This window comes from Haemaphysalis longicornis, unplaced genomic scaffold (assembly GCF_048455015.1).
Source record: "Haemaphysalis longicornis isolate Haplotype H1 unplaced genomic scaffold, Haemaphysalis longicornis Haplotype H1 scaffold_12, whole genome shotgun sequence".
In the NCBI taxonomy this organism is placed as follows: Eukaryota; Metazoa; Arthropoda; class Arachnida; order Ixodida; family Ixodidae; genus Haemaphysalis; species Haemaphysalis longicornis.
Window position 1 is genome coordinate 103944945 of NW_027526225.1, and position 27779 is coordinate 103972723.

Here is a 27779-nt window from a genome sequence, read left to right on the forward strand (position 1 = left end):
GGCAGGAATATGGCATTTGTAGGGGTTAGTTGGTGCTGCATAGCTGGAATGGAGAACGCCTAAACTTTGACTAGTAGAACGAGGACGAGAAGGACTACAAAACAGAATGAAGCGCAAACGAAGCGCAATGTTCTTTTTTCTGTTTGGTAGACTTTCTCGTCCTTGGTCTACTAGTCAAAGTTTAAGCACTCTACACTCCAAGAATATGGCCTCTGCTGTAAAAGAGTAAGCAAGAATTCATGTGTGATTCAATAGAATTTGAACGCGGGCCTGTGTGGTAGAAGCGCACTCTATCATTTCTGCATATTGGAAGTGGTGAAACCAATGTCGTCGCTCCTTTCTATGTGAGACATACCCACTTGCGGACTTGGTAAGGAATCGGGAGCTTTGAGGGGCTATGTGCCTGCTTCACAAAATTCACAAAACTTTGAAGTGGAGGCGTAAAAGTTGTAGAATAGTGAGTGACATCTCGACGTGATTTGCATGTGACTAGAAGAGGTGCACACCAGCCACGCTCAACCCTGATTCTATGGAAGCTGTGCGTGGTTTGTGCTAGTCTGCTTGCTGACAGAATCCAAACCGCAAGACGAACAAGCGAAAGTGAAGAAAAAGATGCACAACAGTGGGGGAGAGAAAATGTCAGCTGATGTATTTGCGGCAAGAGCCAACGAAACGAAAGCAAAGACAAAGACACAAATACGATGTAGCCGTAGAGCAGTTCTTAATAAGGATCACCAAACATTCGCCTTTAATTAAAGCTTGTGCCCTGAGGATTTTTTGTTTGTTTATTTTTGCTTGCTGTGGCTTCCATCTTTGTCTTTTTAAAACTTCTTCTCATTGTGAGAGATGGGATGATAAATTATGCTGAAGCGTATGGATCCATAGGACACAGGATTGGACCAGTAGTCTGCTCTCTGTGCATTGTTTTCTCTCACCATGCACCGAGTAATAGTGCCTAGTTTGTCTGAACTGACCTTTTCTGCCCTTCCCAGCGCCTCCACCTCCGACCAACCTGACCGTCTACAATGCCAGCAGCCAGCAGCTGCTCGTCAGCTGGCTGCCACCGCACCCGCCCAATGGTGAACTCGAGCGTTACGTCGTCCGCGTCAAACCGGTCGAAGAGGACGTGTTTCCCACAAACTTCACTCTAACGCCAGGGAACGCTAGTTGTGACAGCGAAGTCCGGGCCGGTCACCACTGCGCCGTCCTGTCTCCCTTGCTTCCCAACAAGGCATACCAAGTGCTTGTAAGAGCATAACAGGGACTTGTATTGGGGCTAATTGTTACGCTCTTGAAGGGTCAGGGGGAAAATGATTTTGACGTGCAAACTTGTTTTCCCTGCCTAGTTTAGGTTCGCTCAACAGAAAATTAAGAGTAACAGATGAATGAACGTAGACAAGAAATGTTAGTTGACACCCACTTGACACACACTTCAGATGTCAAGGTTTTGGGACCTTCATTTTACAATAAAGTAATAATTGTTTATTTAGTTATTTGACTTTTACAAAGTTGAACTTCATAAAATGATTTTAGCTGTTATGAGATGGTTTGTTTGAGTGAATGAGAGCAATAAGAGCAGATGCTACTGAAAAGCGCCCACGTTTTTCCTGCGGAAACTTCTTCAAAAGTACTCATGATTGGAGTGCTTGCTGAAGGCCGAAAGGGTAAATGGCATTCAAACTGAAATGTGTTCTATTCCTCTTACACACCTTCCAATAAAGGTAACGGCCAAGAATATGGGTCTGCTGCCATGGAGCGAACGCAGCAATATGATAACAGCCAAAACACCAGAGTCAAGTAAGTGACTGTGGCTTGTTCCACTCATTGTTAACATGTGCTCTTGAGGCAGTCTTCAAATGAAAGGTTTCAAATATTTGACCAGGTGCTGCCACTTTTCCGGAGAACTTCTAGGATTTTGTGAAGGAAGGGTACTAGTGCAGGATGTGTACACGTGGCAGGGGGTTGTATTTTCGTTCACACGGGAACAATTTTGTAGCAAAGCTACACTACGCCATCTCTGGCAGTCTTCGCGCAGTGACCAGTTTTGACCTTGAGATCTAGAGATTAAACCATACCCCCATTCGCAAGCGCCCGGAACGGAGCAGCGGCCCGATGGTGGGGAGAGCTAGGCGGGACGGGAGAGACAGGCGAGGAGGGAATGGAGCCGTGTCGCCACCTGGCGGAGTAAGGCGAGGATGCCACCGCCGCAGCGATAAGCGCGCGCCACAGAGGAAAGCCAGGAGGCCATGTGAAGCTCATGGCTGTGTGCGATGAAGGAAGCTTTCGCTATCAATTAGGGTTAGCCAAAGCTAAACCAGTGGCAACGTGGTACATAGCACTTTGAACAGCACTTCGGAGCTGTGAGTGGGGAGCGTGACTGATTCGAGCGACACGCTGTGAGCCAATTCGGAGCACTATACATTGCTCTCTCACGTAATGAGTCTTATTTTCGATAGAATTTGTCCCCAAATGTCTTTACCCAGAACACTGTCTCTGTCCGGGGGTCTGAGAGGCAACATGGTGTAATGATATCGCATTCATGTCACTAAAACGCCCATTGTGAATTTGTCAATGAATTTATTTTGTGGTCATTGGAATTTCGAATAACCATGGAAAGCATCACGGGTCTAGTGGGAAAAGCGCACAAGGGCTGTCGAGAGGCATCTACACATAGTGAGTTGACTGAAAAAAGTATACGTATTTTGAAGCCCCATTTCAGCGGCAGATGTATTGTGCACACCGAAAGAAAAATCAACATGGCATATTGTGAGAAGCATACGCTGTTCTCAAACAGTCGTATTTTTAATCGAATTCGCTTATCAGCTCAGCCACAATTTTGTGCTTTGCAACCTACAAAAGTACTAAGTAAAAACGGACTGGAAGACTGCAAAGATAATTGCGACAAGCTTGAAAATAAAAAATGAAACAAAGGCCCATGAAAACCATGGCAGGCAGTCATATGCGAGATATTGGATAAACGGGCGAAATCATCATTATTGTAATCATTATCAGTCAGCTTGTGTACAGATAATACCATTTATTGAGTGTATTCATCCTTGGAAATACAAGCAGCTCTTACAATATGTTATTTGCTTTTAAAAAATGGCGCAAATCAATCTTTAGTACCGTACTGGAAAGTCATAACTACTACTAGTTTTTTTTCTATTGAAACTTAGTCTTAAAGAGGACATTTCAAATCACCAGTATTTAATAGGGAACTTTGACGCCTATGGTGTAGTTTGTCCACACTGCGAGAAGAGTCGCGAGGAGTTAAGACGTGATCATATTGTGCAGGCATTTTTTGTCAAAAGTGTTTTTAAACCATAAATGCACAAAATAAACAGAAAGAAAAGCATGAGGTCCACACGCCAAATTTTGTGCGCGTCACTTTCGTATCTGCCGCGTCATTTTCATTTCTTTTTTTGCTGACACGCGACACGCGAATGCGTGATTGTGCGTTTTTCTTTTTTGTTTTTGTGACAGTGGACCGTGTTAGCTGCTGGTGTTGACTGTTAGCTGGTGTTGACCGTTTCAACAAGTATAGGCACTCAATCATGTACGGACTTTCCTGAGGCGTGTTTGTTGTTTTGGTTTCTAAGTCGCACCATAAAAACGGTAAATAAGGCTAGAAGGTTGAGCAACGTCATGGTCTATACCTTACTTGTGCTTCGTTTCAAACATTAGTTGAGTGGCAACGCTCTGTTCCTTAAAGGTTTGAGGCTCCTATTTCTCATTTTTCGACTATTATGATTATACAGGCCCACAAATTTTCAAATAGTTACAGGAAACCAGTAGATAATTTCCAATATGGACACGCAAAAAGTACGAATTAACCGAATGACGGATTTTGAATTAAGCGGCTTTCAAATAGATTGCAAGGATAGCGGGTCAACCGAAATTTTGAATTTTGTTTGAATTAACTGAAAGTACGAATTATCAGAGTTTGAATTATCGCGAGTCTACTGTATTTTCATTTATTGCAATGACGTACTTATTGAGACCATTCCTTCAGTTGTGTTAGCTCGGTGCTTCAGGACAAATTCATATTCCGCTACACGGGTCAGTGCATTTTTTACGCCCGTCCGTGCTTCTGTTTATTTTTCGCAATCATCTGATAACCGCGCTGCTGCCGTTAACTCCCGACTGCGCAACTTGCCAAAGGGGCATCGGTGGAGGCGAGGGTGATGATAGTTGTGAAAGAGTGTTCAGTGGTGGTGAGGAGGAGCCCCTGAGCTCCGCCGAGTAAATCGATGACACCGGAATGAAAACTGGGAGGGGGGAGTACATATACTTCTTTGCAGTAATAAATAAATACTTTCGTCATTCCACTTGAATTCTAGCATGGAGTTTCGTAGCACGATGAGTGCTACCATGTATCATGCGAGTTAAATGTTAGCATGGGACCGAAGACACTGAAAGCCCAAAGGCATACAACGGCTGGGTTTACAAGCAAGGCTATGCACGCATCACCTGCTACATGGTGCAGCTTCAACAACCCCTTGAAATGATGGCTCTGTTAGGGTGCCTGTCTCTAGCAGCTACGTTTGTCGAGAAAAGTCTTTGGAGTTCTCCTACAGAATAAACTTAATCCGCATATTAGCATGCAAGAGCGGGGCGTAAGGCGCAAACTGCAAGCTGAGACGGACGTGCCACTGCCTACTTGAGGAGGGCTGCAACCCACATTCTGGAGTGTGTTCGAAGTTAACGTGTAAGGAGGGCTATAGAGACCACCCATACTGCGACAAACGTGAATGCGTTTAACTATCAAGAATTAGGTTGCCAAACTTAAGGTTTTTTTCTTGTCCCTGTTTCCACTCCCTGCAGGTTACCTTGTGCTGCACAATTTTTCTGTTGTTGCTGTCGATGAAGAAAGCATTGAAGCAGAGTGGTCCCCATGGTCTCCAAAGGTCGACAAAGGAGAAGGGAAACCTGATGGCTACATCATACAGTTTAAGGTATGGTAACGGGTACAAAAGGATCTTTTTCCAGAAGGCTGAAACTTAGAACCGAGAAAATTGTTTTTTTAACACAATTAGGTGCCCTAAGGAGCTTCTACTGAACTGGGTGGGGTTGGGAAATTAATAGACGCGTTTCACAGCTTAGGTTTGCAGCTGAATACCCATATTAAGTCATCAGCTGATGGGGGGGGGGGGGGTACAGTAAGCGATTTATCGGTCCATGATATATCTCCGTGTAATAGATCTTCACAAGTGTTATTTTGCACAACACACTACAGAGGCTGTGCAGTTGTTAATGATGATACTGGATGGTTGGAAATCCCTGTTCTTCTCGGGCCTTTTGGGGTTGGGGAAGAATATAAAGGCGCCACTATACTAGCAACATTTGGTTCAAATGCAAATTCTTTTGTTATGTAAACGTCTGCACTGAATAAAATTGTGATGAGGTATCAAAGTCTTAACCTTTTCAATAAAATAGAGTTAAATGCAGCCTTTATGGTTCGCATAGTTGAGTCCCGCCGACCATTCACCCAATTAGAGAACAGACAGGCACATTGCATTGTGAAAGTCAGCCGGGTTCCCAATATATACAGAAAGTTCTTGGGTGGTTCATGCATTATTGATGAATTCTTGAATCCTTTCCATCAGGAACTAGACAGAATGGAGTGGAACAGGACTGACCTCATCCCAGACCCAGGAAACGGAACGCTCTCGTATGTGATTACTGGCTTGAAACCGAACACGGATTATCAGGTTCAAGTGTTGGTGCACGACACCAGCGGGCACGTCCACTACCAGACGGCACATACGGAAAGGACAAAAACTCGGTGTGGAGGTCAGCGCAATCAATTATTCCTTTTTCATCTCGCATGCTGCATAAAAGGGGAGGATCTCAGTGTTACACAGATGCGGTTTTATGGCCACATATGTACATCCACTAATCTGTGCTTCAAAAATGCGATAATGCACAGAAGACCCCTTTCATATGTAAGCAACTTAATTCCAACGAATTTGTGTCGCATTTGACTTAAAAACCAAGGCTTTTAAACTGTGAATATTTTAAACTGAGACGCGAGATTTTATAGCTGCCTTTATTAAGTGGACCTCAAAATAACCTGCAGTGCTTGGCTTCCTGCACCACGGCTGTCATTGTACTAAACTCTGGTATTGCCGGAGCTTGAATACAGTTAATATACAGTCGACTCGCGATAATTCAAACTCGAAGGGTCCTCAGGATTGTGTCTGAAATATTCGAAGCTTCAATTATAAGAAGTTCTCATGGATATGACTCTGGGGAAGGTGACAACACACATTATGATTAGGCGTTGGTTTAAATCATTTTTTTGTTTCTGAGTGTTTTTAAACCCTAAATGCACAAAATAAACAGAAAGAAAAGCATGAGGTCCACAAGCCGAATTCTGTGCACGTCACTTTCCTAACTGCCGCGTCATTTTCATTTCTTTTTTTTTTTGCTGAGACGCGACACGCGAATGCGTGATTGTGCGTTTTTCTTTTTTGTTTTTGTGACAGTGTACCGTGTTAGTTGCTGGTGTTGACCGTTAGCTGGTGTTGACCGCTTCAACAAGTGTAGGCACTGATTCATGCTCGGACTTTTTTGAGGCGTGCTTGTTGTTTTGGTTTCTAAGCCGCACCATAAAAACGGTAAATAAGGCTGGAAGGTTGAGCAACGTCGTGGTCTATACCTTACTTGTGCTTCGTTTCAAACATTAGTTGAGTGCAAACGCTCTTTTCCTCAAAGGTTTGAGGCTCCTATTTCTCATTTTTCGACTATTATGATTATACACGCCCACAAATTTTCAAATAGTTGCAGGAAAGCAGTAGATAATTTCCAATATGGACACGCAAAAAGTAAGAATTAACCCAATGACGTATTTTGAATTAAGCGGCTTTTAAATAGATTGCAAGGATAGCGGGCCAACCAAAAATTTTAATTTTGTTTGAATTAACTGAAAGCACGAATTATCAGAGATTGAATTATCGCGAGTCTACTGTATTTTCATTTAATGCAAAGAGGTACTTATTGAGACCATTCCTCCAGTAGTGCTAGCTGGGTGCATCAGGAAAAATGCATATTCCGCTACACGGACTGTGCTAAGGCAGTTAGTTTAACAAATAGCCGTTTCTATGTGCCCAAGAGGTTAAAAATTGTGGCATTGGCTCCAGGTTTATAAAGGGGTACTGGATATATCTTGAGGGTCATCCACTGCAGCAGATGGTCCTGAAGATATACTGGTAAGGTATTGGACTTTCTATTTTTTTAGAGGCGATGCCCCTTAGCGTCTTGGGCTGTCAGCGTCTCCTGTTGTCATCGTATCACGTAGTCACCGTACTCAAACACAGGGCACCTGTTTTCCAATGGCTCATGCTAGAACGTAACACATACTACAAGAAAAGTGTACAATGAATAAGACTGGTTCAAAAAATCTGTCGAATTAAAGATGTGTGGTACACTCCCTGTCCACTTCAGCAATCGTCAATCACAAGCAGAAGCTGTTTGTATAAACGGGTTATAATTTTTTCTTACACTTAAGTATGCCCACCGGCTCTTGACGCTAGACCTGATCGGGTTGGGTGGTCGGTCGATCGAAGAAAACGCAACTGTAACCTGGTGCCGGGGCCTCGTTGATCACCGAGGACGAGCCTCCAGGGTGGGCATTGCGCTGCGCCGCAGATAGGGCATGCCGATTTCTTACATACGGTTCAACGCAAGAGAGGGCGCCACCGCCTCAGCAAGCAAGCAATTGCTCCTCCTACCGGCACTTCTCTGGCGCCCAATCAGCGTGCACCATGTGTCAAGACAGAGACTTACAATCTTTGAATACACACACTGCATGTTTCTCCCCTCCCCATATTCCAGGTTTGGGGAGATGGCCCAAGACTTTTTGTTCATTTTCCAATCTCAATACGTGGCCCATTTGCGTGCGCTTTGGTCTGTTTCCTATGTAGCGATTTTCTTGGTGCAATTGGCCCTCGCTGGCCCTGCGCCATTAAAACCCATAGTCTTCATCATCATCCACCAGTTACAATGCCCCCCTTTTTTTATTAGGGAACAAACGGGTTGAATACACCATAGAATAAATGAAGCGAAAGAGGGCTGCGCTTATGGTGATGGGGGGAAACCTAACCAAGCCCAATTTAACACAGCCTAGCCCCTCCTAGCCAGCCTCATTCAGGTTTCGCTAACTTGACTGTGCCTAGCATAGCCTATAGGCTGCCCCAGCCTAACTAGCCTAGCCTTAGCTAACCTGACCCAGCCTGCTAACCTGACCTAACCTGACCCAGCTAGGCAAGAATGGAACATATCCTACTGCCCCTGGCCTAACCGAGCATAATATTAGATTACCTTACTTCACCTCATCTTACCAGACAAACTTTGCTTAAACTAATGGGATCTTACCTTGCCTTACTTGGCCCTACCCTACCTTACTGAACTTTATAACCTATCCTAAACCAAACTTATCTTACCCTACCTTACCGGACTATACCCCACCCTACCCTACTCTATAGTAGTGACAATTACCTTACCTGAAATGATCTGACCTAACCTACTTTATCATGTCATACTCCACCCTGCTCTACCCACCAAACATTACCTAATGTACCCTGATCTTACCTTACTCAACTTTACCATATCTTTTCCCACCCTGCCCGACCTTATTGAACTTTACCTAATGTAACCTAGTCTTACTTTTTTTACCTTTCCACACCCTTCCCCACTCTGCATTACCGTATTGAATTTTATTTCAAATAACCTGATCTTAACTTGCTCTACCCTACTTTACCATACCATGCACCACCCTATCTTACTCATCGAACTTTATCTAACCTGACCTTAACTTACCTTACATTATCCTGCTCTGTGCAATCCAAGCCAGCCTTTTTGTCAGTGCTACTGTCTATCTAAGACCATTTTCCTTGCTTCTTTCAGCCCCACTATCTCCGCCCCACAGCTTTACGTATGAAGAAAAGCCAAGCAGGCGAACAACTGAGCTCAAGTGGCAAGTGAGACTCGTTTGCATGTTATGAAAATCAGTGTTTTTTTTTAATTTCTTTTTTGCAAGAGATAATGAATATGCCGAGATTAGGCGTAGAGCGGTGGGGGCGAAAATAGCGCCACCATGTTGACAACACATGCCAACCAGGCCACCATGCCAAGGGGTCATTCTATTCACCCTTGTATTGTGAACCTGTAACTTTAGTCTTAGAAAGTAGAGAGTTTTTTCTTTGGGTAGAATGAAATACATAGCAGTATATGTTGTATACAGCAGGGTGTAAAAGATGTCTGGGTGCAGGGATATCAGGATACTAAAAAACAATGGAATGTATTTTAGAAAAATTAGGTGACACTGTGCTGTAGTCACGAAAACATTGAGCCACTGCCCCGGGAAGTGTAGCTAATTGCAGCATGCTGATTCATTTCATGATCGCAGACGAGATACAGTATTTAAAACACTGATTTTTTCTGTTCAGTTTAAATTACTTGTGCAAGTTATAATCTGTGCAGGGCAATTGTCGAGGCTGCTCATTATCTTAAGAACAAGAAGGGTCAAACCTAAATTCATGGTTCGAACAGCGTTAGAGCACCCGACCATGGCGGCGGTCAGGCCAGCGCTGCAGCAGAGGTTGCTAAGAATCTCTCGCTCTAGACAGGACGCCTTTAGAACATGACCCTGGCAACGTTCACCACACGCACCCTCTCGAATGAGAGAAGCTTAGCTGTAGCTTTAGAGGAGCTCCCGGACATTAAGTTGGATATTATAAGTTATAAGAACAAAAGACGGCTTCATGGAGTTTACTAGCGGGCATATTGTGTGCTACAGTGGGCCCCAAGAGAAGAAAGAACACGGGGTGGTATTTTCTATCCACAAAGAAATGGCAGGAAACGTGGAAAAATTCTTCAGCATTAGTGAGAGGGTCGCGGCCGTTGTGACCAAGATAAGCAAGCGTTACAGGCTAAAGATAGTACAGGCCTATGCACCAAAAACTAGTTACGAGGATGAAGCTGCAGACATTTTCCCCAAGAACTTGGAATCACCAGTGAAAACGAGAACAACACTGTCACGATTGTGATGGGACACTTTCACTCAAAAGTAGGTAAGAAGAAAAGAGAGAAAGGTCAGTGGGAAACTTTGGAATAGACAATCGCAACAGTCGAGGAGATACACTGGTGGGATTTGCAGAGAGGCAGGACCTGAGTGTAATGAACAGTCTTCGGTAAATTAAGGAATAGGAAATGAACACGGAAAAGCCTTGATGGTGCAACAAAAAACAAAATTGACTTTATTATAAGGGACAACCCCGATACTGTGCAACACATAGAGGTGCGAGAAAAGGCTTGAAGCAGCGATCATAGAGGGGTTAGATGCAAAGTAATGCTTAATCTCAAAACAGGACATGAAAGGACATGAATATAGAATAACCCGTCAAAACCCATTCGTGCTTCGAAACGAGGAGAACAAGGATAGTGTTGACAGGCTAAATGACAACCTAACAACGACAATCACAGAATCAGCAGCAGCCATGGGAGAAGCGGCATGTTGGAAAGAAACTAGAAAACTAAGAAAATGAACGAACTAGTTGTAAAACGTAAGAAGATGAAGGTGTCAAGTGCAGCGGATCAAATTTAGTTATCAGAGCTGTCTAGATATATTAGCAGAAGTAAAACAAACGACGTACATTCGTGCATATAACATGGCAGTGATCGAGTAAATGCTGCAAATTGCAGGAAGTTTGAAAGCGACTAAGAGGAAGCTCACCATTGGCAAAGACAGATAGTACGCACTCAAAGATGAGCAGAGTAACATTACACACAACTTAGACGAGCTACTAAAAGTAGCAGAGCGATTCTACACCAGACTGCATGCCAGCGGCGTTACATCACAGGAAACTACTGAGAGTACACGCTTAACTTGCAAATTCACACTAGTTACGAAAGAGGAAGTTGGAAAGGCTCTCAAGGACATGGAAAGTGGAAAACCTGCAGGTGATGACGACAAAACGAAATTGTTATGAAAAGGTCGATAAATTATTTTCAGTATGCTTAAGATCATTAAAGGGGCCCATAGCCTGGAAAATGCCAACACAGTTAAGATTCACATGAAGGAAGATACCAAAGATGTTAAAAATGACAGACCCATAACCGTACTGTAGTTTGTATACAAACCATTTTTCAAAGTGGTGTAGTTAATTGCATAAGTCACAGCACCGGTTTCAGGCAACCTAGAGAGCAGGCTGGATTTAGGAAAGGGTACTCAACCATGGATAACATCCATGTTGTCAAGCAAGTGATAGAAAAATCCGCAGAGTACACTAAACCCCTTTGCAAGGCATTCATTGTTTACGAGAAAGCGCTTGATTCCGTTCTCACCGAAGCCGTGCTAAAAAGCATTAAAGGAGCAGGGAATAGAAGAGGCCTACATAAGACTTCTGGAAGACATCTATAAGGAATGCACGGGCAGGATAACGCTCCACAAGCAAAGCGATAAGTTGCCGATCCAAAAGGGTGTAACACAATGAGACACCATCTCGCCAAATAAAACTGTTCAGAGCATGTCTAGAGGGGATATTCAGAAAGGTTTAGTGGGAAAACATAGCATTAAGGATAAAGAGGGACAACTTGAGCCATTTGGGGTTTGCGAACGACGTAGTCTTGCTGAGTGAGACTGCCAAAATACATGCAAACAATGCTTGAGGAACTACAATCAGAAGGCACGGCCGTGGGGCTAAAAATAAATAGGGTTAAATCTAAACAAACGAAGAATTCGGCTGGCCATGTAGTGAGGCGAACCGACAATCAGGGAACAATCAGGGAAACAGAGTGAATACCAAGAGATGGGTCTAAAAGAAAGAGAAGTCCAGTAATCTATTGGAGGAATGAAATAGAGAAATTCGGGGGTGAACTGTGGACTCGAGCAGCGCAGGACAGGCGTGGTTGGAGTTCAAGGAGGGAGGAATTCGTCCAGCACTGGGCCTGAGTATTCTGATGATGATGAATATGGGTCAGTCACATTTCGAATAAAGGGAATTTATGGGAACAATCTCTTACGGTGCACTTAGTGGAGGTGACATAATACAAAAACATAATGCTCTTGTCATTTGCATACCCGGCATGCGCAGTGACCCTATCAATCTGCAATTCTGCTGTTTATACAACTAGTTTATTGACCGTTGATGTTCCGATTGGGGAAATTTTTATTCAGTGGACATGCCTAGTTTGAATAGGCATATTGTACAAACCCAGGATTGTACAAGTAGGAACGTACAACATATGGGGAAATCAATATAAATGGTATACGTCCATCGTGCAGCCTAACAAAAGCTGTAATCGCAGATGTGCCCAACTGGCAGATTTAACAATAAAACTCGCTTAGTACTCATTAACAAATATCGTGTAAAATATTTGTCAGGAAATTTAAATGCCTTACAGGGCGTGTAGCTCGAGACGTTAATAGGCTCTATGCAGTGTCACTAAATAAAGGCTTAGCTTATTTATTCGCTCTAGCTCGTCCCGATAAGACAAACTTTATGTCGATTTAATTCAGCAAATTCTGTATCGGTATGAGTAAGATGTGGCGGCCGTTTTTGTTGCATTATTTGAACACAAAAGGGCTTTTTGCTAAATGATTAAATTTTATGGAAAATGAGTTTGTAGATACATTTGTTTTAGTAGAAGAAGGAGCAATCTATGGTAATGAAGAAAATTAAAAAAACAAGTGTAACTAGTAGCATACATGAACAGAACTCTGTTATTGTTCTTGGTAGTAAAGTCAAGCTGAACCGTTGGTATGGGCCACAGGTGTCGATAAAGTGACATTTGCAAATTAGTTTTTTTCAGGAAAAAATGAATGAGAGCAAACGATTAAACAAAATGGTGCAAGAAGGTCACTTCAAAGCGCACAAGGAATTGCAATCAGCCAGCAAACTACTGCTGCTGCCAGGTATCGCCCTTTGGTTTCCATGTTAGGGCGTATATATAAATTAATGCAATCAAGGGAATGCACTGTGAAAGCGTGTGGTAGGAGCTAGCTCACGAACTCGTCACGTTATGGTGCATAGCTGATTCCCTGGGTATGTTAGAGATTTTGGCATGGTGGCTCATAACCTCCCTCGAGTCTCTAGCACTTTTTCAAAAATGTGACCTTTGTGCATCAAACTCTTTTTTGTGTGTTAGATTTTTTGTGTTTTTGTGTGTAATAGTTGCGGGACTCTTAGAGTTTTTGTGTTTTTGGGTGTCAGAGTTGCATGACTCTTCTTTCAGCTTCCCCGCATGTCAGAATGGCAGTGCGATTATGTGAGCACTGAGGTCAGAGTCAATGACGGTGAACCCAGCGTCACGGCAGCTACCCAACAGACTTTTCCAACCACACCGTTTACGGCCTACCGCATTCAAGCCCGCCTCGTGACACAAGGGGGAAAGTACGGTCCTTTCTCAGACCCTTTTGAGTTCACCACTGCTGAAGCAGGTAAGAACTCTTAGCAAATTCAAGTTCTCTGTCAGTAGTGTATTACCAGCCTGGGATTTCACATTTCCCGTTGCGTTTGTCACTTTTCGTGCTCAGTATCTCAGGGTAACCCGGTAAGTTCCTTATTGAGTGGGGCTGTGGAACATGTAAGGTTTCTAAAGTTATAAGAAAAGAAGTTTTGAATCTGAAAGGGTCTCATTCTTTGTGATATTCTTGGATCTATTAAAAAATAAAACTTGTTACCGTGCGAGACGGAACTGAAACAAATGCCAGGGGGAAAAGTCATGCAAACCCTGCTTCTGCCTGTTATATAGAATTGTCTTCATCAGTTCCCATTTTTCCTGGATCACAATTATTAACAATGACGTAGGTAATCCTCGTAAGTTAAATATTGTTACTCAGTGGCATGACGGTGAATAGAACCATGGCCGATGAGATGGTGATTTAATGGGCGAACACGTTTGCAGAAGCACAGGGTGGCTATGAACACTTCGTCTACCATCTTCAAAATTGGGTGACCATGCCGTAGGGCTTCAGAGACCACTTTTGTACTTCTTGGAGCAATATTTTGTTAAGGTAACTGAAGGTTAATTTTAATGTTATTTTGTAGCAACAAATGTTTTTTAGAACAGCGGGAAGCAGCAGATAACTGTGGATTCTTTTGGCATTAAATTTTTTATCGCGTCACTGGTGGCAAAAAAGCTTATTGAACCATTTAAACTTTAAGTAAACCAGGGGAAACTTGCACCAAGGTGTGTATGCAGAGCTTATATCCTTTATGAAAAGAAGCGAAAAGGGGGATGCATTTCCTTTCAAACAGCTGTTCATCACAGCTCAAAGCTTCTCAACAGGAGCAATAAGAGGCATTGCCCGACAAGGTACAAAAGTTAGCTTCTCCACCAACAAAAGGCTCCCAGAACCCAGAGATGACGCTGCCCGTCTAATAGATGTCTGTTCTAATTATTCCTAGCAGCTAGCTAGGCAGCCAAACGATGCATCCCCATAACGTTACGCCCTCTTGCCGGCTCCATTGAAAAGGGCTTTGTGTTCAGGTTGTGATGAGGCCAAGAATCGGTAGCAAGTCAGAGCAATACTGTGGGAGCACTTGTCATAGTGTGAAGTAGAATTAAGAGTAGGAAAACTCCCATCGTAGGAAAATGAGGAAGGGAGCAAACGGCAGCCTGATGCTGCTTCTTTTTATAGAGAACAGTGGCAGATTTGTGTATTGGAAAGCTGTGTGGGCACGCACTGAGGGCACACCCATCACTTGTTATCATTTCCTATGTTCTTGCCAGTTCTTTGGATGGAGGAATCGGTGGAATAAGTCCATGCATTTGTCGACTGTTTTTTTTTTTTACTTTCCCTGGCCATTTATTTTCGTCGAATTCTCGTGTACCAGCCCCCAAGGAGGTGTTCAACCTCAGCCTCTCTGAGCTACAGCAATCCCCAAAGGTGTACCAGTTGCAATGGAAGCCGCCCACTGTGACCAACGGAATCCTGCGCTTCTACCATCTGCGCATCCGTGTAATTGGACTCTACCAGCGGAACTGCCCCGAGTTCCAAGCTCCCGAGATAGTCAACGTCTCTGTGCCGGCCAACTTGACGTCAATCGAAGTCAGGAACGTGACGGCTGGTGCGAGTTACAGGGTTTCCATACAGGCCACAACAGTCGAGGATGGGCCCTGGAGAGACTATTACTTCGTCACCGCCGAGGAGGGTTTGTTGCCTCTGGAATTCTTCTATTTGAGCTCCCTAAAAACGCTTTAGTATTGATGGGGCTGCTGTAAGGTGTAATCAAATTAGAAACTTTTTAAATAATAGAATAATCGCACTTGTGCTGCTACTGCAGGTGAAGCGATATTCAATATGACTTGCAGTCTACTTTATTCTCCTAGTTGGGATGAATTTGAAAAAATCATCCCAGCTTTACCGACTTAAAGGAGCCATGAAGAGAAAATACAACTTCGTTTAATTTGAAAGAACTAGGATTCAGTATCTCACTCAGCTCCATTACAGCCACAAAAGATGTTTTTTTGACGAAAAAAAGCAAGAAGTATTTAACAACTTTCAAATTTTGCGCCACGGTGACGTGTTATGAGCAAGAATGACGTCACACGGGCCAACAATAAAACATAATTTTCAGTACGTTAACTGCAGGTTAACATTCAAGTGATGCGGTAAAATGGAACTAGAGGCCCCATTACAGACGTCCAGTCATGTGTCGTCGCGACAGGTCAGTTAGGCGGCCGCCAATCGCACAAACAAGGTTCCGTGACGTCATAGAAAAGTTGCGGGAAATTGGCTATGGGGTCGCGACTGCTTCACACGTTTTCTTTATGATCTCCGTTATTTGTTCGAAGATTGCGATGATATTGGTATCATTGTTATCGGGACTAAGCAGTCTTTCTAATAAACCCAACTTGTATTTTGTCTTCATGGCTCCTTTAACGCCGCGAACGCTGATGTTAACAGTGAAGCTGCCTGGTGTTCCCTAATTGCAAGGTTAAGCTTCATAGACTTTCTGAAAGCCAGCAGATTAATTTGCACTAGCCAAGACTGCCTGAGCAGTGATTTGACCGCTTGTGCATGGCTTCCATATTCCTCGCGCGCGCTTCTAGGTTCACTTGACGATGCTGTGCCTGTTCGCGTGCCAACTCTCGCTGGAACTCCCGACAGGTGTTGTCTTCATGCGGGGAGCGCGCAAATTGTCCCGTTTTCCAGCCACTCAAGAAACGACCGCCGCCAAGCGCACTCGTCGATAGACCGTTCCAACGAGGGCGCCTCCATATTACGTGCGCAGCGCCCTCTGGTAGCCAGCCGATTTGCTGGCATTGGCGTTTGCTCCGCGGCACATGGGTGGAGGTGCAGGATCGGTGAATTTTTCATTGAAGCGCGTTGTGCGTTCTTTTCTGTAATATACTTTAAATGATAAAGTTGTTGCGTATAACCAGTTTAAGCAATCTGGCTTAAAATGGCAGCTTTTTGGGCCGCGGTGGAGCTGAAATTCGCCTTGAGGTACTGTGGTCCACGGGGGGTAAACGATGCCGTGTCGAAAATACGTTTGCTATACTTTTCTCAATTTTTTTGCTTACATGTGTGTGTCCGGGACCCCGTATAACGGGTGTTTTGATCTCTTTACTGCAAAAACGATCTAAACGTGATACGCTCGGCCCCCATGAGCAACAAGCAGAAGCGCGTGTAAGTGTAACAGGCTTCTAGCTTCATATCCCTGCAGGGTTTATACAGGTATTTTTGGGTGAACTTAGTAAGTATTTGGCATATTACATAGTCTGTATTAAATTTTATCGATATATCAACTCCTCACCCTCAGCCACCACTGCCGCCAACTATAAATAAAACTTCCTCTCTCTAGAATTTTAAGCTGCTCTGCAGCACAATTTAGCGTGCCACTAATGTACAACATAAATAAAATAAACAACACAGCTCCTGGAAAACCTCATATAAGGACTTATTAAGCGTCCGCCATTGGGAAGCCAGACAAGCGTTCGTTTTGCGTTGCTTAGTTTGATGTTGCCGAAAAGAGACATCAGATTTGGGTAATATACTGAACTCTTGGCTGGAGTGAGTGAGTGAGTGAGTGAGTGAGTGAGTGAGTGAGTGAGTGAGTGAGTGAGTGAGTGAGTGAGTGAGTGAGTGAGTGAGTGAGTGAACAACTTTATTTTGCCTGAGTCGGGTTGGGTGAAGAAGGAGGGTGGAATCCCCTTTAGTAGCCCCCCTTCCCTTCAGATTGGCTGGGGAAACGGATCCTAGGGAGGTAGTAGTCACTGTGAAAATCGCCAAGGCCAGCCCACGTAATACTCTGAGCTCGGTATGCCGCAATGTGACTGCAGCAACGTTGGAGATGAACCTAATACCATCCGCGGCACAGGCAAGTTTCAGTGACCCCTTTTAGTTTCGAATGAAGGTATAAAAATTTTCTGCCACTACTCCAAAATAGGTGTAAAGCAGAGCTCAGCAGAACAAATTTGCCAAAATATTTTGTGTTGAAGCACACAAGCAAGTCACAAGCTGCTACTCTGGCTCATTTTCTAGCAACATTTTAATAAAATAATGGGTAAATTAGTGGTAAACCCACACGCGTCATACCTACAAAGCGTAGTCAAGGCAAAGGAGCGGCCGCGCCAGGCCTGCCTTGATCGCTGCGCACACTCCAGAGAGGGAGAAAGGCGGCTCAGGCACCGCGACCGCTGAGGGCGAGGATATGTTTATCTCTTTCTCGATGGAACGGTATATATTTGCACGCTCCTCCCAACCATTTGTTGCGCACGTGCACAATGGCGGACTCTTCTCCTCCTCTCCTTGGTTCCACCCATCTGATCTGTGCTTCGCACCGTGCTCTCCCCTCTCTACATTGCTGCTCCCGTGTTACCACCCCTCGTCTAGTCAAAGCCTCGACCAAGAACAGCTTCGCTGTTCAAAAAAAATCTGCACTACACACAAGGCTTTGTACAACAAACATGGTCAAATGCTGACCGTGAACCTAATATAATCCTGCGAACTGAAAAGTGAAAAACGGGAGGTCTTCGCTTCACTTTGAGCAGCATTGCGGTGCCATGCTGGAAGCTGTACATGATGTTTGGTAGAGAAGGAACGACGTAGTCTTTGTAGGAATGGAATGGTGAATCATATTACAGTGCCGCTATTCGCTGTTGGAAGGAGTAAGATGTTAAGCCGCATCATGATCCCAATTTCCAGTAATGCTTCCAGCATTAAGAAAAGAAAGTACAGGTAACTCCACAATAGATTTTATTCCTGGAAAAATGAGCTTCGGAGCCCCGTCAGTGATTGATTAAATTAGGTCTTTTTTGTTGCGCCGTTTTCTCAGAGCTGCTTTTATTATACCCATTATTTGCTCGTGACATTCTTGCGCTACTGAAAACTTTTTTTTTCCAGTACCCGAGGCCCCACCACGCCTCGATGCACCTCAAGTAGGCGATAGGTGGGCACTGGTGTCGTGGCGGGAACCCGACTGCCGACTGGCTAATGGCGTCATCACCGGCTACCGACTCGTACGCTCGTCCACGGCCGATTGGGAGCCGATTGCAGTCTCGTCAAAGGTGGCCGCAAACAGCGTGACCATGAATGACCTCACGCCGTTCACCGAATACACGGTCACCATTTTTGCCGAGAACAGTGCCGGCACCGGACCAAGCGCCAAAGTCACATTCACGACTTTTCCTGCGGGTATGTTTATAAGCGGTATTCCTTTAAACCAGGTTTAGCTTGCATTCTGGGAAACTTTCTCGGTGTTCACACCTCATCTCGTGGGTGAGAGGTTGTGAGGCTTCGTGTTGCCGACACGCTTAGATCCCCACGGTTTCACGCAAAGCTTGCCGCAAGGGTCCTTCATCACGCAAGAAAATCTTACAGCATCAGCTGTCAGTGGTCGATTGCTGCGTTCCTGGTGTGCGATGTTTCATACATCATGTTTATGCATGACTTAGATAAGTATACCCCACGCATACCCACATCCATATCGTTCAAAGGCAAAACACTCACCACGGTGGCTCAGTGAATAAGGCATTGCGCTGCTAAGCCAAAGGACAGGGGTTTGATTCCCAGTCGCTGCAGCCTCTTTTCAGACGAAGGAGAAAACAAAAACGCCAATATCGAGATTTCAGCCGTGGCCAAAATTAATCCGGAGAGTGGCGTACACAAAGGGGGGCCAAAGGGGCTGCGGCCCCCGGCGAAATTTTTAGTTAGCGGGGTTGATAAATAGAGCACTTAGTCCGCCTAAAATCAAATGACGAATAGTGATCATTACTTTTCTGCCGCAAGTGACGCACTCATGAAATTTCTGGAAATTCGACGTTTGCTCCAACCCAACCATCAGCCATATCCCAATGGCTCTGAAAGAATATACATGTTCGGAAGGCTAACTAGAGCTCGCCCCATAGACTCCTGTTTTGTTTTGATGTTTTGATTTATTTATGTTTTGTTTTTATTTGTTTTTCAATTCTCTCCCTCGGTTTTTTTTTTTTTTGGGGGGGGGGGGGTCGGGGGAGGTGTCCGGCCCCTTCCAAAGCAAACTGCTGCTCCCGCCACTGATCCGGAGCCTCCACCATGGTGCACCTTATTTCCCAGGGGTAGCTTCGGTGCGTTAAGCCACCAAAATTTAAGTTTGTTTTGTTTTGTAATGAAAAAGTGGGATGTCAATGCCTTACTTGTATGTCTTAGATCCTTTTGACTCGATCAGCTACAATTACAAAAGCGGTAACCATCAAACAACCAATAATTTCAGTCAATATTACCTAACATTTTCTCTCTTATTTTTCGAGTAGATTTTTTTTAATGTACAAGGACAGTAAGTGTTACTTCAACTTGCTCGTGTAAGGAAGTTGCTGAGTGTTTATTAGTGGAACATTTAATGAACAGTGTAAGGAAATACTGTATTGGCGGTGAGATGTTTGAGTGGCGCCCCCTGGCTCTGACGTCGGCTTAGGTATTCGTGCCGCTGTCGTCTGCTACACTCCGCTTGTGAGGGGCAGCAGTGTCTGTGCTAGAAATCGCCCTCTTTGTTGGTGTAATGCATTAAAAAGCGTATTTCTAGTGAGTCAGTTATTTTGCCAGCTTCTGACGCATCTGGATAATTTGAAGCTGTGTCCCCCACTAGTTTGCAACACACGACGAGATAGAGAACAACTTTCTTCAGAGCATCGGTCAGAAGATCGTGTGTAACTCGTCCTCTCTAGCTTATTCGCGCAAGGATCAGCGCTCAGAGCTCCTCGATAAGTATCCAAAATCTGTAGGCTTTCCTGCAGTATTTTTGAGATGTTCTTATGAAGACTCAACAGTCTAATGCTACGTGCCAAGCAGCGAGCCCACACGCACATCGCACAGCAGGAAATAAAACGGCAGTCTTCTATTTCTTTCGTTGTTGTCTTGTATCAGATGAATGTTTCTGGTTTGTTTTTTTCTTTCCAACGAAGTAATTTTTCTGCACCGTCACAAACGTCTTATTAGGAGGTTTGGGGGTGTTTGGAGTCTCACATTGTGGATATTTTGTTCAGGTTGTATGGCATACATGCCCTTCTTCACAAAGTGGCTTTCATTACGGCTGCTTGAAAGAAGGTGCATAACCGCAGCGTGCTTTGTTTATGCACATGCAAATACAATGAGAAGGTTTGTGCTACGCCACCGCGATCGCGCCCCAAACAACGTTGTCCACAGTACTCGAAGGCGGCTTTTGTGCTCTGAATTTCTATCGTAACCATCGTTGTCATAACGAACTGACTATCAACCCGAACAATGATGACATGATTACGGTGTTGAAGGCCTGAAATACTCGCTAACTAACGCAATAAATAGTATGCCTGCATATATTACAAGAATCTAAACCGATGAATATTTCCAAGCAGGTCTTTATTGCTTTCCAACCCTTTCAGGCGCAAGGAACAAATCCTATTCTACTCGGGATGGCGTTCTATGATTTGAAGATTACTTTTACTCTCTTGTCTTGGTCTGAGGACCCGGCCCACTAACCAGCTCGATTTCATTGTTAAATAAAGTTTTCTACTCCTCCCCCTACTCCTCCTCCTTTTGAGTACAGTTTTCCTATAACGCATATCCGAATATTGGGAAGATATATGGCTTTGGAAACTGTACCGAAATATCCCTTCAGGTCTGAACAAACATAGTGTTATTGTATCTTTAACGTACACGTGACTCGTTTCGCTCAATAAACCTGCTACTGGTTAGGAGCCTGGTATAAAACTAGCACGTGCCTATATACACAGTGGGTTATTTGGAGCTCAATAACCTACAGTTTTTGCAGCCCATAGTTAATGTCGGCATACTTTCATGCCATGACAACGTAAAGCGATGCGATACAATACTTTGGAGCGTTCGGCAAGGTTTCGAAAACAGTTTTACCTAACATATGATTACCGGGAATCGTAATGCTTTCTGCCAAAGCCAACAGCCCTAAAGGTCTAGATTTCGTTTTGGTCTTCCATTTTTGCTGTTGTCGGTCATGAGCAGCTGACTGTTCCCTTTGTTCGAAAGATTGCTTAATACAGAAGCTTACGCCTAGCTCCGACTCCTCGCGCTTCGCACTGGACAGGCTTCGCAAGGAAGAGGACGACGCCGGCAATGTTTCTTCCGTAGCGGTATCCAAAACTAAACTTTACCTCACACCATGAGCTCGTGTATGCGATTTTAAGCCTATTAATATGATAAAATTTACCCACACGCCAATTCTGGTGCGGACGAACATCATACGTTGACTGAGCGCAAAGAAACAGCAGGGAGAACGAGCCTGAGTGAAGCAGACGACAAATGCGAGAATCCCTAAGCTGACGTCACAGAGGCGCGCGTCGCAGCGCCGCCCGTGTTCGCGCTCACCGCCAATAGCATTGCTAACAACAAACAGCAGCCGTGCTTCTTTGCACAATGCGACACATAATAATTTTGCCTAATAATAACCGTAGAACACCCCATACTGCACCACAATCTCAACTAGAATTACGTATTTATCACAATAAATGAAATTTGCCACAAAGTAATCGGTACTTTAAAAGGGACACTGTAATGATTTGTAAACATTGTGGAATTACTTCCTAAAATTGTAGTCCGGAGTCTCTAGGCCATGTTTCGACCACTCTCGCTGCGGTTACGCGGCTCTATTGAGTGGAAAAATCAATTCGAAATGCTGTCCTTTTCTCCGCATCCTCCTTGCCAATTTCTATGATGTTTCGTATGACGGCAAAACAAGATGGCTTGTCTTGGTGGCGCTACTGCCCGGCTCACCGACCCTCCGACAGAATCAATCCGAACAGCGTTTAGTCGGTCTCCAGCTGGCAGGTCATCGCAATTCATTCGCTCAGTTCAAACTCAGCCACGGCGCGCTTGTGCCTGGAAGAACGTGCTTTTAGTTTGTTAGTTTGTAGACTGCATCAAGCTCGAAGTCAAAGTCGCTCCACACAGGCGCACATGCGGCGCTTCGATGGCTGGTAGGCTACTAGAAAGTTCTAAGGCCAATTGCCGGCGGGAGAAGAGTCAGCGAAGTTAATATAGGTACTAGGGAAATAAAATTAACAGGAACTTTTACTGTACAGCGTACAAACAGGTTTCAACAAGCACTTTTTGCGCTGGGCGAACTAGCACAGCTGTCAGCAGCACGACCACACATCTGTGAGCGCCTTTTCTTTTAAGCAATGAAGTCCATATAGATGAGATATTGTGGGAATGCGGGCGACACTTACTACACGAGCGCTATACAAGAAATAGTCATCTAAGCTGCTTGAAATGCGAAAACTGAATGTGACAATGTGGTTGATCGTTCTTTCATGGGAATCGGTAAAAGCCGAAAGTGAAATGGGCCTTCACAGGAGCATTGGAATGTTTATTGTGGATCGATATGAATTGCACATCACGATATTTCGTCGGTATGGCACCGTTAGACGCATCAACATTAGACACTGGAATACACGAGCCGGATCATTGCGTAACTCTGATTGAAACCCCAGGCCCTCGCACACTGTGTGAACGTAACCGAACGGGTTGTCAGCGAATCGTTTGGTGAAGTCACGGTCCGCTACATGATTTGCGGGTCGGAAGCTGTCTTGTGGGTGCGCTTGGCAGGCGACATCCTGCTGGCGAGCGATGTCCTGCTGGCGGGTCGCTTCGGCAAAGGTTCGGCATAGGTGCATTGGTCCTGCCCCGTGGCGTGTACGCCAGACGCTTGCGTTCAAACGAGCTCAGCTTGTGGAACGCCGCCGGTGTTCCACACAGGCAGCGGACGGTTAAACACAGCCGTTTTCGCAGCTATACGCTGCCCTTTGAGGCAGCAACTATTGGCGCTCATTAGCGTCATGACGCACTACTTCCATTCACCTCTCCAAGATGGCAGCACAGTCTTAATGAAAAAGTTAGAGGGAAGGTCATAAGTCGGCACAGCATATCACACTTCTCGTTGAGGCCAGAGTGATCGTGGGCCGGAATCCTGGGGCCGCCGCGCCAATTGAACTTATTCTGGGAATGTTATTTTCGTGATAGATATGACGTCGGTGAGGTTTGTGTACCCCAGTATAAGACACTTTCGTGCTGAAATGTGAACTGGCTCTAAATTATATACTTTATATTTCCGCCCCTGACATCACTGGCTTATGGCGGAGTGGTCTGGAGTGCTGTAAGCATATTGTTTCGCAAGCCGCAAGTTGTAATCCCCGATAGTGCTTTTTTAAAGTTGATGTATTTGTTTTTGGGCACTGTTTTCTATACTGCATTCTCCATTCTTGCTCTGTAATGCTCACTGCTCTGCGATCAAGTTCGCAGAACTAGTGCATACTGACACTGGCGCACTGGCGAGTTCTGGTTGGCGTGCTGTTGCCAGAAGCGCCGACTGCTTGTGGGCAGTGGGCATATTCTGGAATCAGCAGACCCTTGGCCTGGTGTAAACACGCTTTTTACGATACAGGCATGAGCCAGGCAAGCTCCAAAGATGGGGGGAAAACGAATCGCATTTGAGCGTCTGCGGTGACGTGGAGGCCGTTCATCCACTGCATACACCTGGGCTAGTGATTGGTACGATTCCAAGCTGTGCTGTTAGGCTTATCTGACGCATTTTATCTGACGCGCTTATCTGACGACAACATGGCAGAAGCCCGGTATATCGATTACTGAGGTGTCAAGAATGTCTATCCAACGATTAGGTTGGATGCCAAGCACGTTGTTTTACAGAACCTAAACCAAAACTGGTTTGAATTCTAATCTTGGAAATCGTCCAAACACGTAGCACCTTTTACTGACACCACTGCTGTTGGTGCGGCCGCCGCATACCGCGCGTAGCAGTTTTTTTTTTCCTTTCAGGTTTTATAAAATAAACACCGCCTTATCACCCGGATGAACGATTAAAAGTGTGTTTATTTGAGCCACTCTACGTAGTGCAAGCGAAAATGGGAGCTTGACAAATTTACTTCAGTGAGCCTTTAAGGCCAGAAACCGTCATTGTTGCGGTTATTGCAGTTGTCTGGGCAGGAATATGGCATTTGTAGGGGCTAGTTGGTGCTGCACAGCTGGAATGGAGAACGCCTAAACTTTGACTAGCAGAACGAGGACGAGAAAGACTACAAAACAGGATGAAGCGCAAACGAAGCGCAATGTTCTTTTTTCTGTTTGGTAGACTTTCTCGTCCTTGGTCTACTAGACAAAGTTTAAGCACTCTACACTCCAAGAATATGGCCTCTGCTGTAAAAGAGTAAGCAAGAATTCATGTGTGATTCAATAGAGTTTGAACGCGGGCCTGTGTGGTAGAAGCGCACTGTGCAATTTCTGCATATTGGAAGTGGTGAAACCAATGTCGTTGCTCCTTTCTTTGTCAGACATACCCACTTGCGGACTTGGCAAGGAATCGGGAGCTTTGAGGGGCTATGTGCGTGCTTCACAAAATTCACAAAACTTTGAAGTGGAGGCGTAAAAGTTGTAGAATAGTGAATGACATCTTGACGTGATTTGCATGTGACTAGAAGAGGTCCACACCAGCCACGCTCAACCCTGATTCTAGGGAAGCTGTGCGTGTTGTGTGCCAGTCTGCTTGCTGACATGATTCAAACAGTAAGATGGACAAGGGAAAGGGAAGAAAGATACATAACGGTGGGGGAGATCTAGAATATGTCAGCTGAAGTAGTTTGCAGCAAGAGCCAACGAAACGAAATCAAAGACAGAGGCACAAATACAATGTAGCCGTAGAGAAGTTATTAATAAGGATAACCAAACTTTCACCTTTAATTAAAGCATGTGCCCGGAGGATTGTTTTGTTTCTTTACTTTTGCTTCCTGTGATTTCCATCTTTGTCCTTTTAAAACTTCTTCTCAATGTGAGAGATGGGTTGACAAACCATGCGGAAGCGTATGGATCCACAGGACACAGGATTGGACCAGTAGTCTGCTCTCTGTGCATTGTTTTCTCTCACCATGCACCGAGTAATAGTGCCTCATTTGTCTGAACCGACTTTATCTGTCCTTCCCAGCGCCTCCACCTCCGACCAACCTGACCGTCTACAATGCCAGCAGCCAGCAGCTGCTCGTCAGCTGGCTGCCACCGCACCCGCCCAATGGTGAACTCGAGCGTTACGTCGTCCGTGTCAAACCGGTCGAAGAGGACGTGTTTCCCACAAACTTCACTCTAACGCCTGGGAACGCTAGTTGTGACAGCGAAGTCCGGGCCGGTCACCACTGCGCCGTCCTGTCTCCCTTGCTTCCCAACAAGGCATACCAAGTGCTTGTAAGAGCATAACAGGGACTTGTATTGGGGCTAATTGTTACGCTCTTGAAGGGTCAGGGGGGAAATGATTTTGACGTGCAAACTTGTTTTCCCTGCCTAGTTTAGGTTCGCTCAACAGAAAATTAAGAGTAACAGATGAATGAACGTAGACAAGAAATGTTATTTGACACCCACTTGACACCCACTTCAGATGTCAAGGTTTCGGGACCTTCATTTTACAATAAAGTAATAATTGTTTATTTAGTTATTTGACTTTTACAAAGTTGAACTTCATAAAATGATTTTAGCTGTTATGAGATGGTTTGTTTGAGTGAATGAGAGGAATAAGAGCAGATGCTACTGAAAAGCGCCCACGTTTTTCCTGCGGAAACTTCTTCAAAAGTACTCATGATTGGAGTGCTTGCTGAAGGCCGAAAGGGTAAATGGCATTCAAACTGAAATGTGTTCTATTCCTCTTACACACCTTCCAATAAAGGTAACGGCCAAGAATATGGGTGTGCTGCCATGGAGCGAACGCAGCAATATGATAACAGCGAAAACACCAGAGTCAAGTAAGTGACTGTGGCTTGTTCCACTCATTTTTAACATGTGCTCTTGAGGCAGTCTTCAAATGAAAGGTTTCAAATATTTGACCAGGTGCTGCCACTTTTCCGGAGAACTTCTAGGATGTTGTGAAGGAAGGGTACTAATGCAGGATGTGTACACGTGGCAGGGGGTTGTATGTTCGTTCACACGGGAACAATTTTGTAGCAAAGCTACACTACGCCATCTCTGGCTGTCTTCGCGCAGTGACCAGTTTTTACCTTTAGACCTAGAGATTAAACCATACCCCCATTCGCAAGCGCCCGGAACGGAGCAGCGGCCCGATGGTGGGGAGAGCTAGGCGGGACTGGAGAGACAGTCGAGGAGGGAATGGAGCCGTGTCGCCACCTGGCGGAGTAAGGCGAGGATGCCGCCGCCGCAGCGATAAGCGCGCGCCACAGAGGAAAGCCAGGAGGCCATGTGAAGCTCATGGCTGTGTGCGATGAAGGAAGCTTTCGCTATCAATTAGGGTTAGCCAAAGCTAAACCACAGCAATTTTTCGTTATTACCAGTGGCAACGGGGTACATAGCACTTTGAACAGCACTTCGGAGCTGTGAGTGGGGTGCGTGACTGATTCGAGCGACACGCTGTGAGCCAATTCGGAGCACTATACATTGCTCTCTCACGTAATGAGTCTTATTTTCGATAGAATTTGTCCCCAAATGTCTTTACCCAGAACACTGTCTCTGTCCGGGGGTCTGAGAGGCAACATGGTTTAATGATATCGCATTCATGTCACTAAAACGCCCATTGTGAATTTGTCAATGAATTTATTTTGTGGTCATTGGAATTTCGAATAACCATGGAAAGCATCACGGGTCTAGTGGGAAAAGCGCACAAGGGCTGTCGAGAGGCATCTACACATAGTGAGTTGACTGAAAAAAGTATACGTATTTTGAAGCCCCATTTCAGCGGCAGATGTATTGTGCACACCGAAAGAAAAATCAACATGGCATATTGTGAGAAGCATACGCTGTTCTCAAACAGTCGTATTTTTAATCGAATTCGCTTATCAGCTCAGCCACAATTTTGTGCTTTGCAACCTACAAAAGTACTAAGTAAAAACGGACTGGAAGACTGCAAAGATAATTGCGACAAGCTTGAAAATAAAAAATGAAACAAAGGCCCATGAAAACCATGGCAGGCAGTCATATGCGAGATATTGGATAAACGGGCGAAATCATCATTATTGTAATCATTATCAGTCAGCTTGTGTACAGATAATACCATTTATTGAGTGTATTCATCCTTGGAAATACAAGCAGCTCTTACAATATGTTATTTGCTTTTAAAAAATGGCGCAAATCAATCTTTAGTACCGTACTGGAAAGTCATAACTACTACTAGTTTTTTTTTCTATTGAAACTTAGTCTTAAAGAGGACATTTCAAATCACCAGTATTTAATAGGGAACTTTGACGCCTATGGTGTAGTTTGTCCACACTGCGAGAAGAGTCGCGAGGAGTTAAGACGTGATCATATTGTGCAGGCATTTTTTGTCAAAAGTGTTTTT

General features: G+C 44.7%; 1 protein-coding gene across 1 annotated transcript in view; it reads left to right on the top strand.

Moving 5' to 3' along the window:
- The window catches only part of LOC144163155 (protein sidekick-1-like), a 147295-nt gene that overhangs the window by 94447 nt on the left and 25069 nt on the right, over positions 1–27779 (top strand). The window contains exons 17-26 of the mRNA XM_077693975.1: positions 993–1246; positions 1722–1797; positions 4825–4955; positions 5607–5793; positions 8908–8981; positions 13237–13441; positions 14841–15158; positions 18356–18646; positions 25431–25684; positions 26160–26235. Of these exons, the coding sequence (XP_077550101.1) occupies positions 993–1246; positions 1722–1797; positions 4825–4955; positions 5607–5793; positions 8908–8981; positions 13237–13441; positions 14841–15158; positions 18356–18646; positions 25431–25684; positions 26160–26235 (1866 nt within the window). The remainder of the gene's footprint in view (positions 1–992; positions 1247–1721; positions 1798–4824; positions 4956–5606; positions 5794–8907; positions 8982–13236; positions 13442–14840; positions 15159–18355; positions 18647–25430; positions 25685–26159; positions 26236–27779) is intronic.